At 39.8% G+C, this 16602-nt stretch overlaps 1 protein-coding gene across 3 annotated transcripts; it reads left to right on the top strand.

The window, feature by feature from the left end:
• The first annotated feature begins 3339 nt into the window (after nucleotides 1-3339).
• Nucleotides 3340-16019, top strand: si:rp71-46j2.7 (uncharacterized). 3 transcript variants are annotated; one of them, XM_053631413.1, is made up of 17 exons: nucleotides 3341-4076; nucleotides 5651-5768; nucleotides 6140-6353; nucleotides 6670-6812; nucleotides 8952-9105; nucleotides 9193-9248; nucleotides 9492-9661; nucleotides 9776-9886; nucleotides 10677-10793; nucleotides 10891-10989; nucleotides 11069-11245; nucleotides 12243-12870; nucleotides 13817-13880; nucleotides 14261-14436; nucleotides 14513-14601; nucleotides 14751-14822; nucleotides 15102-16019. In XM_053631413.1, the coding sequence occupies exons 1-17, from the start codon at nucleotides 3885-3887 to the stop codon at nucleotides 15144-15146; spliced, it is 2625 nt and encodes an 874-aa protein (XP_053487388.1). In that variant the 5' UTR covers nucleotides 3341-3884; the 3' UTR covers nucleotides 15147-16019. The 3 variants fall into 3 exon arrangements, with proteins under 3 accessions (XP_053487386.1, XP_053487387.1, XP_053487388.1); XM_053631411.1 differs by having other exon boundaries at nucleotides 3340-4076; nucleotides 14261-14601; XM_053631412.1 differs by having other exon boundaries at nucleotides 3340-4076; nucleotides 5654-5768; nucleotides 14261-14601; nucleotides 14751-16019.
• Nucleotides 16020-16602: the final 583 nt, after the last annotated feature.

The following is a 16602-nucleotide window of genomic DNA, read 5'->3' as shown; positions in this document are numbered from 1 at the left end:
AGAGAAATTCTCTATAAAAAAACAGAATAGTAGGATATGCAGGACAGTAGAACTGTAATGATATTAAGAAGTTGGAAGTACAGTAAACCGCTTTTTAAGTAGTATAAATATATATAAAATAAGAAATATAGTGCAAATATGAAAATAAATTATAAACTAGAAATACAGGAAAATGTAAACTTACTCATGACTCAAATGGTGAGGGTTCGTGTATCGCAAGGAAGGCCTTAATTTTAAGAAAGAACCGTGAGGAGCCATTTATAAGGGTGGCTGAGTCAAGCTACGAGGTAGTTCCAAACAGTAGGTGACCTCATTGATCTGCTTGATGACATTGAATGGGCCTGTGTACCTTGGGGTATCTTTCTTGCAGCCATGCAGCTGTCTTAAGTCCTTGGTGGACAACCAGACCCTATCGCTGGGCTGGTACTGCAGGTGCTCGCTGCGGCGACGGTCAGCCTTGCGCTTGTAGGTGCGTGCAGCTTGTACAAGGCGCTGGTGGGTGCTGGCCCAAACCTGTTCACTCCTCTGGAACCACAGGTCGACTGCTGGTGATTCGGTGGGGTTCGCATTCCAGGGGAACAGTGGAGGCTGGTAGCCTAGCACACATTGGAATGGTGTGAGACCCGTGGCTGAGTGACGCAGCGAATTCTGTGCGTATTCGGCTCAGGGGAGGAATCTGCTCCAGTCCTTGGGGCTTGAGGCACAGAATGTCCTAAGGAACCAGCCATTCTCCTGGTTCACACGTTCCACTTGGCCATTGGCTCGTGGGTGGTAGCAAGATGTGAGGTTGATAATGATCCCCATCTTCTCCATGAAGCCGGACCATACCCTGGATGTGAATTGAGGTCCCCGATCACTGACTATTTCCTCCGGGATGCCGAAGTACCTGAACACGTGCTGAAAGAGTACTTAGGCTGAAGGCGGTGGGGAGGGCGTGTAGTGGAAAGAGCCTTACGGATTTTGAAAATCGGTCCACCATCACCAGAATGGTCATATTACCCTGGGATTCTGGTAGGTCTGTGACAAAGTCGATGGAGATGTGGGACCAGGGACGTTCAGGTATGGCTAGGGGCTTGAGCTTGCTGGCCAGTAGTGTCTGTGGAACTTTACATTGGTGCATGATGAGCATGAGGCCACTACTCGGTGTACCTCCCTTGCCATATTAGGCCACCAGTACGTAACCCGCAACCGATGGTAGGTGCAGTTTGCACCTGAGTGACCCGTGGCAACAGCTGTGTGGGCCCGAACAATGAGTTCCTGACGGTGCTGCTCGGGCACAAATTGTCTAAGGCACAGTCGTAGGGCTGATGAGGTGGTAATCCGCTAGCATTTTCCTTGCTAAATGCATCACTGAGGTCATGATATTCGGGTGGAATGTGGACAGTAGCGGTTTTATTTGGGCTTTTCAATGGAGGTGGCCGCTAATGAGATCACTGATGTCTGTAGGCAATGTGCTATGCAGTGGGTGGAACAGTGCATGATCTCCTTGTTTGTTCATGAAATACCTGGGTTGTGTTGTTCCAGCCAGGGGAGGCTTAGAATCACCGGCTGTCTGGCAGACATTGTGACATAAAACACTATGCTCTCCTGATGGAGCGCGCTGGTCTGGAGAGTGAGTGACTCTGTACAATGGGAGACAAACCCCTTCCCAATAGGGGCTCCATCAATGGCCTGGATCTTACGTGGCTGGATTAGGGGACGAACGAAGATGTTGTACTGCTGTACGGTGTTCTGATCGATGAAGTTCCCCACCGCTCCTGAGTCAATCAGCACTTCTAAAGTACAAGACAACCCTGAGTATTCCACTACGACAGGTAGCACAAATGCAGGTTGAGATACGATCTGGGTTGAGGGACCCGAATTCACCCCTGGCTGATGTGGTTTAGCTGTCTCGCTATCTCCTAGGTCGCGGCGCTGCTTGAGAGGGCATTGTCTGATGAGGTGTCTCTTCTCACTGCAGTTGAAGCAACGAAACTCGCGATGCTCCTCGTTGAGCCGCGCACGCCCCAGCTGCATGGGCTCAGCGGAGGCACCTTACACTGCAACAGCAGCCTCGCTACATACTGTGCAGTGGCTCTGTAGCAGGTGATCTAGGTGGATAGCCTGGTTAATGAGTCGAGGGTGAGTTGGTCGTCGCTACAGGCCAGCTCTGTCATTAAATCTGTGTTCAATCCCTGGCGAAACATGGTCTTGAGAACTGGCTCGTTCCATCCACTTCTGGCAGCGACAGTGCGAAACTCTAGGGCATAATCCGCAACGCAGTGTGCACCTTGCTTTAGGGTTAGCAGTTCCTCCCCTGTCTCCTCGTTATCCGGAGAGTGATTAAAGACCAGCCGAAATCGATCTGTCAACTGTTCCAAGGACGTGATGGTGCTGCTTCTTTGTTCCCATTCAGCCGTGGCCCAGAGTAGAGCTCTCTTGGATAACAGCTCCATGAAGTGGGTGATTCTCCAGGTCTCCGGTATCACTGGGTAGCTCACAAAAAACAGGAAGCATTGGAGAAGAAAACCCCGACAGCATGCCGGATCCCCGTCATATTTCTCCGGCGCCGGTATGGGAGGAAACTGCGCAGACGTCGGTGTAGCGACCGGCGCGGTTTGAACCAACCTATTCACCTGCACAGTCAGGTTGGCTAGCTGCTGGTTCTGGTTGCTAATCATTCTACCATGGCCTTCGATGGCTTGACACCACAGTGGGTCACCCGCTGCTTCCATAGGAAGGCGAAGTAATCTTTCACGTACCGTGGGTGGAGATGGAAGCAGTTGTGGGTGACAGAGTCAAAGCAGAATAATCCAATGGGAAAGACAAAGTTCGTGGTTGTGAAACGGGCAGGGGTCAGGCGAGCAAGTCTACTGAACGTATTACTTTGCAAAATCTGTTTGCTTCCAAAGTCTCTTAAGTGCTGTGGTGAGAGTGTGGTGTGTGATTGGATGCAGGTGTGTGTGATTAGAACTCCGGGGAAAGTGAGCGAATGCGTGTGTGGGAAGTGTAGTTCTCAGAGGCCATGTTTGTAGTCTGCGGTGCCTCCTGGGAACCTGAGTCGTGGCTTGGCTGTGATATGACATATACGATCGAGTATATGTCATAAACCATTTTAAAGCAACCTCTAAGACCTACATGCTTCAGTTTAGAATCTGTGTGTACCTGTTTCCAGCCTTGACACCAAAACTTTAACACCTTTCAGACCTAAGACCTTTAAAGACCTTTAAGACCTAAGTTAGGTTCATGAACCAATGAATCAGTTAGAAGCATACATTTGGCACCCATGGTTAATGGAACACTCTGGGGCCTATTGTAGAGACTCAGTTTGACACATGCTCCAAAACACTGACTGAAAATAAAGGATTTGTAAAAGTCTGAGCTTTATGAAACATTATCTTTGGGCATTGGTGGGAGAGTGTATAACTGGGTATTAGATTTTCTGTTTGATTGAATGACTCAAGTTGGAACATCCTCCTCTACTGTATAGACAACAAGCGGGAGTGCAGGGTCTGAACCCCACAGATTTCTTGTTACGGTAAAATGACAAAAAATACATCACTTAAGTATAAATTTATTAGATAGTGTATGTTCCAGTGATATACTCTCGATAATGTAGCCATTCTGACTACAGGACGGAAATATGATTTCTGTAGTCAGACAACTAACTGTAAATCAACTATTAAGCTGTTAACGTATGGGTTTAATCAAGAATGTCTGCAATTGTGTGATTTCTAATGATCCCACGCCATCATGTGGTCATTATCGGACCTGCAGTCACAACCCTTCAAGTTTCAACCAGTGGTGTGGTATGTTTCACTTATCCGGAAGAGCCTGTTCATGGACATCGTTAAGTCTGAAGTGGCGCAGCCGTGAGAATCTGAAGAGAAAGAGAAAAGGGGGAAATGTATCTTTGGCGTTGTGCGTTTGCTGTCGTTTTAGGCATGGTTTGGTATTTTTCCGAGTTCGGATATTTTTTGGTCCAGGTGGGTTGCTGTGCGCTGGGTTTCCTTACATTCTATCTAAATGGAGGTAACAACAACGTTTGTGAAAGTAGCACCCAAACAGACTGTGCCGCTGATGAAGATACATCTCAGGTATTTGTTCTTTGTATGTCTTTTCATGCCCAAGTATGTTCTCCACATTCTTAAGGCTCAATTATTTTTAGAACAGGTGTGTATATATACATTCCATCACGCATACTGAGTGCGATATGGAGAAACAGAAGATCTGAGAATGAGAAAGTGACTCAGTGGATGCTTAGGCGAGGTTGACACTGATGTTAATTATAAACACACCAAAAGAATGGTGTGTCATAAACTTTTAAAGTGTTAAAGTGTCCCATGATTTCAGTATTTCAGAACAATTACAGCTGTTCCTGGAATTCCCAAGAGTTATTGCTGGAGAACATACCTAAACAAAGAGCAGTGTGAAGCCGAAGAAGCTATAAAAACAAGTCCAGGCAAAAGTATAAATCTGTAAAAAAAGAATCAGTCACACACACAAAAAATAGCCAAAATTTTGCACTTCCTGTGAAGTATCATTTAATCCATTATTTAAAATGGAGAGAATATGACGCAATTGCATTGAGAGGAGAGCATTATTCAGAAAAGGGACCAAGAAGCCAAGGGTAACGATGAAGGAGCTGGAGAGATCCATGATTAAGGTTGGAGATGGGAGAGCTTAATGAAAGTACTGAGCCATATGAAATTTCATTAGGAATTTGCACAAAAGGCATGGTGGAGAGTCAGTAAACATATTTAAAAAGTTTATCTGAAGATCATATTGATCCACCAAAACTGATGAGACTACAATGTAAGTTTTTGGATCCGGCACAATGCAGTAATGTTTGGCGGAAACCCAACAGCACTCATCACCCATCCCCACAGTGAAGCATGGTGGTGCTAGCATCATATTGAAAGTTACATTCTTGGTTGGCAAGAAGAAAAAAAATATTCTTCAACATTTACTTTAAATGTTATGAATTTTCTAAATGGGTTAAATGGGTTCTACATATAAATTTTAAGGGTTTCTCTCAAAGGATAAAATTAATACTGCTTTTAGGGGTGTAAAGCTCCATGTCACCCACACCTGCAAATGAATTTGACTGAATTTTGTTGGTATTGTAAAGAACCTTCCACTGTTTCTCAGATGTTTACTCTGTGCATTAGAGTAGAAGGTAAAAAGAGTTAATAATTATACCAGTCAATTACCTAACAGTTTCTGCTCCATAAAAGTAAGCTCTAACCGTGACCAAACTGAGTACTTGCAGACCTAGCTGTTATCACTACCTTGATTTGATACCAGAAACGTTTTACTCTTTGTCTTTACTGCATGTTATCATCAACCTTGCACTAGTATTTTGCATCTAAATTGTGTGTACACATAAAGCAAGTATGTTCTTGGTGTCCATAGATGACAAACAACACACATTGGTGACATGAAATCATTTAGGGACTAGTTTAATATAGAAATCATACAGTGACATAACACAGAGATCCTAAGAGAATATCTGAATATAACCTAATATACACTACATTTTCCCAGGTCAGTCTAATGACATGAGGATTGATTACTTTTACCTCAAGTTTAATTTCAGGACTCAGCTGATTAAAAGACTGTCTAATTGCAAATCCACATCTGATAAGTGTTATTATTAATCTTGCAACAGCAGAAAAGTGAGATTGGCTGTATAGTGGGCAGAGATTATCCAGATACAGCAGTCCAAACTGTACAAAAAGCATCTCACCAGTCACAGTACCCAAAGATCCAGAGGTCACTTCAGCATGGTAAGTTATAACTTTCACTTACTCTTCAGAAAACTGTACAAAGTTGTTGATTCTCTAATGAGTCATATACAGAGTCACTCATTACCATTTTGATAGTTCAAAAGTCAAGTCAAGTGAGTTTTTATTGTCATTCCTCTATATAGCTTGTATACATTGGAATGAAATGTCATTTCTTCAGGACCCTGGAGAAACAGTACATAGAACTACATAAAGTGTAAATACACTGTGTGAGACGAGTGCAAGACAATAAACACACTTTTATGTAGCAGCACAAGCATAGCAGCAAATATTGGCAGCAAAAAGCAGTTCCATGATATAAAAGTGACTGATGCATTAAAAAAAGCACCATTGTGGCTGTGTGTGTCTTGCAGTGTTTAAGTGTGCCTACACACACCTGGTCCTGCCATGGAGCACTGCTCCAGAACCTGGAGATAGTCAGCCCCTATATACAGCATTACTCACTGAATACAACTTTGTCATGGATGAGATCATTTACAAGGCCAAGGACTTGGATCTCTCAGTTACTGCTCTTGGCTGCATTCAGACCATCACCAAGCACCTTCACAACACAAAGCAGTCAGAAGGGTAAGCATGCACCTGTATAGTTTTCTCCTGTGGCTCAAAATGTAGCACAAATTACATGGTGTGCATTAGCACATATTCAGTTTGCATCATTTATCATTCTTGTATGCATGTCACAGTCTTCTATGTTTTCTGCTTCAAGTGGTTAGTGCTAGTCACAGCCTACTCTTGCAAAAGTGTGCAGATTGACATTGCTTCACATTTCCCTTTAAAATGTATAACCACTGATGCAGACAATTCAAACAGTATTACTACTTGTAAATGTCTCTGTATATGTAGCTGTAGTTTGTGTTTATGACTGTGCTATTAACTTGCCCAGGAGCCCAGCATTCAGTTCTAAGGCTGAAGAGATTGAAGTTGTTAGAGGCTTCTGTAAGGCCCTCATACACAACCTTTTCCCTAAACACCTCTGGGAACCAAATGTCTACTACTGTGCCCTACAAGAAATTCTGGCTATGAAAGGTTAGTGCTGTTTCCTTTGCCTGTGCACTCTGTGTTCCAACACTGCACTGGTCAGGAACATTCCACATAACATACAGTTGCAATCAAAATTATTCAACCCCCATTGCAAATGAGGTTTACTGTCAAAATTTACAGACTTTCAGCTGTTTGCGATGAACAAATCAAACAAAAGCAATTGAAATAGTTCAACATAATGAATGCTTCAAGTGGTTTCCCCAAATTCAACTGAAAATGCAACTTATAATGATTTCTTCAGTTTCAAAATGATTCAACCCCCTGAATAGAATCCTGCAAAACAGCACAAATATGCAAAACAGGTGTTGTCTCAAGCACACCTGATCCAACTAATCAAGGGGCTTCATTAGTTGCAACTGGCAGAAAATTTATGAAATACCTGGACGGGCAGAAAAAAGAAGTTATCAACGGCTGCATCCGGATTTCTGAGAAGGCAGGATGTGAAAAACCCTCGAGTGACTGCAAAAGACCTGCAGCAATACTTGGTGGCAACAGGCACTGAGGTTTCAGTGAGCACAGTATGGTGCATACTAAATGCAGAATGTTTCCATGCCAGGACTCCAAGACGTACACCACTACTGACCCAAAATCACGAGAAAAGTCGGCTCAAATCATATAAATAAGCCACAGAAGTTTTGGGATTCTGTTCTGTGGAGCAGTGAAACGAAACTGGAACTTTTTGGCACGATGGATCAGCGGTATGTCTGGAGGAAGAAGAATGAAGAAGGAACACACTGTCCACAGTCAAGCATGGTGGTGGCTCGGTGATGCCCTGGGGCTGCTTTGAATCCTCTGGCACTGGAAACCTGCAGTGTGTGGAAGGCAAGATGGATTCAAGTATTCAGGAAATCCTAGGAGAAAACATCATGCCGTCTGTGAGGAAGCTGAAGATTGGGCATCATTGGACCTTCCAACAAGACAATAATCCCAAGCATACAGTACCTCAAATTCCACCAAGGCTTGGTTGCAGAAGAAGGCGGTTGCAGCACGCAAACCCAAGAATATTACTGAACTGGAGGCCATTGTTCATGAGGAATGGACTAAGATTCCTCAGGAACGCTGCCAGAAGCTATGCATCTCATTTGCAGCAGGTCATAACAGCAAAAGGGTGCTCTACTAAGTACTAACGATGCTTGCCATTAAGGGGTTGAATAATTTTGAAACTGGAGAAATCATTATAAGTTGCATTTTCAGTTGAATTTGGGGAAATCACTATCTTTTATCTATTTCAATTGCTTTTGTTTGATTTGTTCATTGCAAACACCTGAAAGTCTGTACATTTTGACAATAAACCTGATTTGCAATGGGGGTTGAATAATTTTGATTGCAACTGTATGTAGCATTGCAGAATGAATAATTTGTGTATATCAGGGAGAGATTATTTCTGAGTTTAACAACTGCCAGCATGTTTTCACTTACGTTGTTAGTGGCTTCCTCAAAAACATCAGTGGAATGTTCACCCACATTTAAAACATAATCTGTAAGAATTAGGACACAGTGCACTTTATACTGCAATTCATTTCAGGGATTATTTTTTCTGCCATACATAATACATATATTCAGTATGTCAAATTCAAATGGTTAAAATGACTTCTATGTCAGTTACAGAATTCCATACGTTTAAGTGTTAGGAGTCAAAACCTTGATAATACCTGAACACATTTAATTCAGTTAACAATCATTCGACGTACATGTGTCAATTAGATTACACTAAAGCAACACCTGGCTTACTTACTAACTGTGAAATAACATACAAAATAAAAATTATAAGCTAATATTGAATACATTTGTCTTATTAATATATTAAGAGGTTGTATAGTGTTAAATATTAAGCAGAAATAATATCAGTCAAAATGAAATAAGAAAAAAGAGACCTTAACTTAGACATTAAAACAGTGAGAAATAACTAAATATTTAATTCAAATTCAGAAACATTTCTTTGGAGGCTTATTTAAGACACTCTTAAGTGCTACTAGTAAGAAACTTTTCCTGCACATGGTACGTTTTTACTATAATAGTGATAGAAGTAATGGTATTAGAAAGATTATTAACTAAACATAAATGATATTTTATTTTAATTACATGTTGGTGTTAATGTTCGACCTTTGTTTGTTCTTTTTGTAGTAGTGGAATTTGTGACATTGCTCTCTGACCCAGACAACTTGAACCACCTAATCGTTTCTCAGCTGGACCAAGTGCCCTCAGGAAACCTGGTAGAGGTAGTGCATGACCCAGATAGAGACACTCCTTCTTCAAACTCAAGTGAGAACAATGATGTGTAAGTTTCATGATCACATCATGGTACAGTTACGGTAAGTACTATGTTTCTGTTAACTTCATTTTAATAGTTGATTTATTTTCTCAGGCTGCAAGCTGGGGCAGAGGAACATCCATGTGACGAAGGCAAAGCTAAAAAGAAAGGTGTTGTGGGTTTTTTTTTTTTTAAACTTACATTAGAATCCATAGACACTATATAAATTTGTCCTGAAAGATAAGAGTATAGTGTTGATTTGCCTACACACCTTCTAACCTTGATGATGAAGTGATGAGTTGAATTATTTAACTTAGAGATAGCGAATCCAGTAGACTCAAGGTATAATAAATGCATTGACATTGATTTTTGGGAATTTCTGTTCACACTTTTCTTTCTTTGTCATTATGCAGGCAAGAATCTGAAAGAGAAGTGTTCTAAGTTTTTTGAAAATATTAAACTGAAGAAAGCAAAATTAAAGAGAAAGGAGAAAAAAGTAACAGGGGGAGCTGTGTCAGTCCGCAGGCCTGCAGTAGTACAGGTTGATGATACACATAGCAGTGAGGGCTCCATCTGTGACAATGTGAGGAAACACATAACATTAATACTGCTAATATTTAAAAAAACAAAAAAAAAAACACCCAGATGATATCAGGGCTGCTAATGAGTCTTTGCCTTTGGTTGTTTTTGTTGTTAGGTCGACACTGATGTGGAAAGTCTTACAAGTTCCCTCCAGGAGGAGATGATGGAATTTAAGCTCTCCTACGAGATGTGGAGGGTTGGAGAATGGGCAGTTACTGTCACTAATGTAAGTCACATTTTATATATGCCATCTACCCCATCCATCAGTAGAAGTGGACCAGTGGAGATATTGTTTGGATGGTGAATCATTCTCAGCACAGCAGTGATGGTGCTGGTCTAGTGTATTACAAGTTTTTATACACAATGTATACTCACTGGCCACTTTACAGAGCATAGTTAATTTTTTCCATTGCAAATTTGTTGATCAGTTTCTGACCACAGGAATGGTGTATTTTTTGGTTTGATGACGAATTCATAGCAGTGATATTGAAAAAAAAAAGCAAAGCAAAATAGCAACACTGCTGTTCCTTATACTGTTGTACCATTTCGACACCCCATCAATAAGTATCTGCTCGGCAGTAGTCATATGGACTGTTAGCTTCTGATAGGATTTGATCATTTTGTTTGGTCTGGCAGATATAACTAAAGACTAGTACATCAATTTTGTCACTGGTGAGTATAGAATAGCTGGAGTATAGCTGTTTGTAGCTGTGGGTGTGTGATCAGGTGATAGTCCATCCTGCATTGTTTCAAGCTGTACAACTACGCATCAAACGCTGTGTATTCAAATCTGAATAACAAAGGGGCTCATCTTTACTCTCATTCCATAAGAGATAAGCTACTGGATGTTTCATATCCACTAGTCAGAGAGAGATGCTGTTGCTTTTCTCTCCCCAAGAGAATGTGGTCATTTGTGTACTCAAAAATCCTCAGAGGAATATGGCATATGTCTTTTTTTAGTTAGTAAAAGCAGTCATTGCTAGCTTTATGCTTATTAACCACAAAGGTCCTCCTAGGTCCAGATGGAAGGAAATGAGTTGTGTTTCACAGTTCACTTGGAGGACCGCAACAATCCTGAAAACCTCCATTGGGATGTGACAAGGAAGCTGTCAGACATAATCCAATTTTGCAAGGTGAGAAATGGAAGTGGTTTGTAAAACAATCATGCTTTTGGACATCTGGGAATTTTATAACTTGGAATTCATCTTAAAGGATTGAATATCTTTTCAGGAAATAGGACCCCCACCCTTCTTATTGACAATAGTGGAGAAGCCAAAAACGGAGTGGAGTAAGGAGGAAGCAAGAGAAGATTTGGAACACTCCTTACAAGTAAGCTTTACATTTGATGGTAGTATAAAACGAAAAACAACTATTAAACAAACATATATTTATCACACTACTTCTTTAGGACCTGGTGACGAATATAGAGCTCGGCAAGTCTGAGCTTGTGTTCAAGTTCCTTGGTCCAATTGACTGGATACTGCATGAAGAAGAGCATAATGAATGGGTGTGGGTTCTTTTGGGGAGGATTGCATCCTTCCTTACTCCTGGCCAAGATGATCAAGATGATCAAGATAATGATGAGGTAAATATGTGGACCACATGACAGCTGATGTACTAGACCACAGACTGTAGCCACGATTTATTGTCATCAGGTGAAATAATCTTGCTTGGTCCCTTGTTCCACCACACTACAATAAGTGTTTCAAAAAAAAAGAAGCTGGAATTGGAACCACTCATAACTTTGTATTATTGACTACATACTCGACTATGTACTCAGATATTTAAAAACAAATCTACACTTATTATATTGTGATACTGTGAGTTGGCTTTACAGCTGCAAAGAAGTGATGAAGGGTCATGTTTCAGTATATTAACAGCAGTTATGCAAAACCCACAGTAACTAAATTTTATTATGATCCTTTAGGAAAGTTTTCAATGTATCGCAAAATCCCAACTTTGATTTTATTATTTTGATAATATTTAGAATATTTTTTCAAACATGTACTGAAATGTTAGATTCTCAGTAGCTAATGTTCGCGATAAGTAGCTTACTTCGTTTCTTTTCTTTTCTGACACATTTCTTGTCACTCAGCAGGGCTACTCTGGTTATAGATGAAGTTGGCATTAAAAAATATTTTTGTAAACTTCATTTTGGTCAAAAAATTACTGCATAATCTATTGCATAGGGTGGCATTGCCACCTCACAGCTCCAAGGTCCCCAGTTCAATCCTAAGAGTTGCATGTTCAGGTTGCAGGTTCCTCTGGGTTCTCTGATTTCCTCCCACCTCCCAAAAACATGGCAGTAAGTGGGTTGGTTATGTTAAGTTATGATAGGTGTGAATGTGTGTATGCATGGTTCCTTGTGATGGACTGGCATACCATTCAAGGCGTGTCCCACACCCAGTGTTTCCTGGATAGACTCTGGATCCACCGCAACCCTGACCAGGATAAAGCAGCTACTAAATGAAAGATTAATTGCATATTATTGTAATTAAATAGTTGGTATCACTACTGGTGACCTAAATCAGATACTCAATATTCATTCATGACAATCTACAAACTCTCACTTTATTTCCCAGCTGAGTAACCCCAAAGGGGATGAGGAGCAACATGAAGTTAATACAACAGAATCCACACCTCAACATGGACCGGATGCTACCCAGCAAATGTGTACAGACCCTTTAGAGAGACAGGACAAAGAAACTGCAAATGAGTCGTTTGTAGCAGATGGAGAACACTTACCCATACCTGAGCAGACTTCCACCTGTACGAGTAAAAAACAACTCGCAGACCACACTGCTGATCAGCCTGAAGTGAATCCTGATGGAATTCAAAGTGATGGTTTAAATATAGCACAGTTTGCAGTCAGGACAAAATACATTCAATTCGAACATGTAAAACGAAATGCTGCAGTCTACAGATCATCTGAAAATGATGAGAATAGTTCAATCCATGGCACTGATGAGGTTTCAGTCTCCAATTCTACTGGAAATATAAGCAAGGTAGAAAATCTCCCTCAGAGAAAGTCATCAGAAACAGATAAACCTGAAAGGAAGGAGAAAGAATCTCAACCTGAAAGGAAGGAGAAAGAATCTCATCCTGAAAAAGAGACATTGAGTCAGCCATCAGGAGAGACAAAAATGTCCAACCATTGGGAACAACCTGAGGCCAATAAAGTGATATTTGATTTACTGAAGGAAATTTCTGGTATGTTCAGTATGAATGTCTTTTAATGAGTTAACATAACACCTTGTACAAAACTTTAGTGACATACGCCATTTAGGTGTGTCTAATAGGCTGCCATATAACACAATACTTTTTTGCTGGTACTTTGAGGCTACATGCACAGTCAGAGGTTAGTTCATTAAGTTTTTTTTTCTATCACAACAACTTTGAGCAGAATGTTGTTTGAAATATTGTACATGAATTCATATAAATACTATACATTTAGAAATAACTACAGATTAAATATTTCTTAGCACAAGAGTAATGCGGTAGTGTGCATTGCACTGATATGAGTGAATTAGGCACAAGTGTTTTTGAACTTTGTCTTCCCTTACTGGACAATTTATTAGACATGCACATCTAGTTAGCCCAGCAGATGTACAGGTAGAGAATGTAGCTCATCTTTTTCCTTGCATAATTAGTGTTAATCATCCTGTAACCCAATGGTTGTTAAACATTTTGCAGACAGGGACCCCTTTACCTGTGAAATAAATCCATAAATAATAAATAATATAAGTAATAAGTAATAAATATAACAACTTGATAGGTTGGGATTTCCATTGGTGCAATTAAATTTTTATGTGATTTTATCAATAGCAGACCCCCTGACAATGCTTCACAGAGCCCTGCAGGTCAAACTTTTATTTTTATTTTTATCAGTGGACAGTTTCTACAGGACTGTGCTATAAATGATCCAAATAACATCTAGTCATTTAGTAATTAATATTGATGGACAGGGTAAAGGTGGGCTGATGAATTGTGCCTACTAACACTAATTGTGCACTGTACCTGTAGTAGGTTAGTGTGGCCAATTAGGCCTCTTGTTCTGTACAAACAGTGACTAGTGTCAAGATACTGTAACAACTTCCTTTAACAACTAAATATTGATTTAGTAAAATTGCCTTTGATTGTAATGTTCTTTTTACAGGAAATTCATACACCGTTAAATTCATGAAGGCTATCATAACACCATTCACACCACTGATAAACAAGTAAGTTCTGAAATGTTCCTGTTTCTCTATTTAAATATAGTCCTTTAATTAAGACAAAGAATAGCCATACATAAATGACTGTCACCCACTTAAACAATTAAACCAACATAAATTAACAACCCACAATTAAACCAACATAAATTCACTTATTAGTACTAAAGTTAATAATTTTGTTGCATAATGCTTCTATAATTACATCAAGCAGCTAATGTCACCAAGATTCTCATGAAGTGACACTCAGTAAATGCTAAATAAAAGTGATCCACTTTAAACCACAGAAAAAGTACCTCCAAGAAGTTGGAAAAGGTGTTCACACATCTAGAACTGCTACTTACTTTTGCTTCTCAGGAAAGCAAATGTAACTTACTTTTGCTTCTCAGGAAAGTGAATGGTTTTTTGAAAAACATGAATCCTTCAGAAGCTCAGATTGCTACCTACATTGATACATTTTGTAAGAACATATGGCCTGACAGTGCTGAACCGCAGCCTCTACCTCAAAGCAACGACAACAAGAAGGAGACCAAGCAGAAAGCAATGCAGATCATGACTTCCAAGTGTACGTATTGGCATATTTTATGCTGTATTCTAGACATTTTCTGCTTTAAATTTATTGCTATGTCATGGTTCAATAGTTGCAGGCTTCTTAAGCATCAACAAAACCAATGTGGAGCGCATTTTCAAGATCTTTCAGAATGCAGAAGAAAACAAGAAGCTGGTTTATGTGAGTGATGTTATGCATGCTGTAAAACTACATCTGTGTGTATGTGTGTATATATATATATATATATATATATATATATATATATATATATATATATATATATAAAATAAAAAAAACAGCTTTCTAATTTCTCTTATTTGTGTTTCCAGATGTTGCTGATGTATCTCTTGAGAGTGTTTCTGCCTGGAGAACCTGGTTTTAATGTGATGTCCAAGTTACATGTGAAGTCTACTATTTAATATTGATGGACAGTTTTAAATCTTGATTAGATACCATGCCCTACTTTATATTGATTATTTATTTGTGAGATGGTTTTTATCCAAAACCACCTCTAAGTGAAACAGAATATTCCTCCTATTAAGGACTTTGTTCAACGGCCAGTAGTGTCTCTCTGGCAGTTCTGGGACGTTTTGGTTACTTGTTGAAAAAAGCACTATTTGTTTCTTAAAATACACTGCACATTGTTCATTCATCTTCAGTAACTGCTTTTTCCTGGTCAGGGTCACAGTGGATCCAGAGCCAATGCCAGGAACATAGGGTGCTAAGCAGAAATTCACACTTGATGGGACACCAGTCCATTGCAGGTCACCATGCACACACATTTTCACACACTCATTAACACCTAGGTGGAATTTAGATTAGTCAATCCACCTAAATACAGAACATGGAAGAAATCCATGCAGACACAGGGAGAATGTGACAGTTTGCACAGACAGTAACCTGAGCTTGGGGACCCAGTATCTGTGAGGCATCAATGCTACCCACTGCATTACCATGCAATCCTTATTGCACATTATTCTCAACATACAAAAAAAAAACATTATGTTGTATATACAGTCAGACACACAAATATTTGGACATTGACAAAGTAATTGTTAATAGTAATAATAGTAATTATTTTAGTTGTCTATCACAGGATACAGGAGTATAAATATATATAGGAGTTTAAAGTCTTTTAATTTGAGGGTATTTACATTCCCTGGTGTGGTGCTCTGCCAGGCTTTTACTGCAGTCTTCAGTTCCTGCTTTTTCTTGGGGAGTTTTGGCTTCAGCAAGTGAGATGCATGGTCAATTGGACTCGATTGATGACCATTGCAGAACATTCCACTTTGTTGCCTTAAAACGTCTTGGAGTGGCTTTCGAAGTATGCTTCGGCTCTTTGTCCATCTGCATTTAAAGAACCGTCCAATGAGTTTTGAAGCCTTTGGCTGAATCTGAGCAGATAATGTAGTACCGTACACGTCACAATTCATTTTACTGTTTTTGTCCGCAGTGTCACATTATCAATAAATACAAGGGAATCAGTTCCATTGACAGGCATAAATGCCCACGGCATAAGTGTTGTTATGCTTTGGATCATGAGCAGTTCCTTCCCTTCCCATATTCCTCTCTTCTCATCATTCTGATGGTTACTCTTTCTCATCTGTCCTCATCTGATCTACAAGATTTGTGAGATGTTTCTGGCTAACTCTAACCTGAGCTACCTGTTTTTGAGGCTTACCATTGATTTACGACTTGTGATAAACCCTCTGTATGTACTGTACTCTGGTGAAGCCTTCTCTTGATTGTTGACATTAACACAAATACTCCTATTTCACCTGGCCAACTGTGGTGAATGAAACAGTTCTGTGGTGTTCCGGGACTTTTGGTGCTCCTGACCTCACTAGTGTATTATTTCTTAAAAAAAAAAAAAAAGAAAAAAAAAAAAGAAGTACCAAATAGTTAAATTGGCCACACCTAATGGTTTTTTTTTTTTTTTTTTTTTTTTTTTGCAGTTTCTCTGACGGGTTTATTTTGATTTTTCAGACTAATGATGGCTCACTTCACTGGCATTGACAGCTCTTTGGACTTCATATTGAGAGTTAACAATAATTGCTTTAATAACTAAAAATCTACATTTAGAGCTCATATTCATTATTTAGTTACAACTACAATTTTATTTGTATAGCTTTTTAACAATGTACATTGTCTCAAAGCAGCTTTACAGAACCATATAAACAC

Source organism: Ictalurus furcatus, chromosome 8, assembly GCF_023375685.1.
Source record: "Ictalurus furcatus strain D&B chromosome 8, Billie_1.0, whole genome shotgun sequence".
NCBI classification, from domain to species: domain Eukaryota; kingdom Metazoa; phylum Chordata; class Actinopteri; order Siluriformes; family Ictaluridae; genus Ictalurus; species Ictalurus furcatus.
The sequence above is the reverse complement of the archived record's forward strand: the minus strand, read 5'-3'. Positions and strand labels throughout refer to the sequence as shown.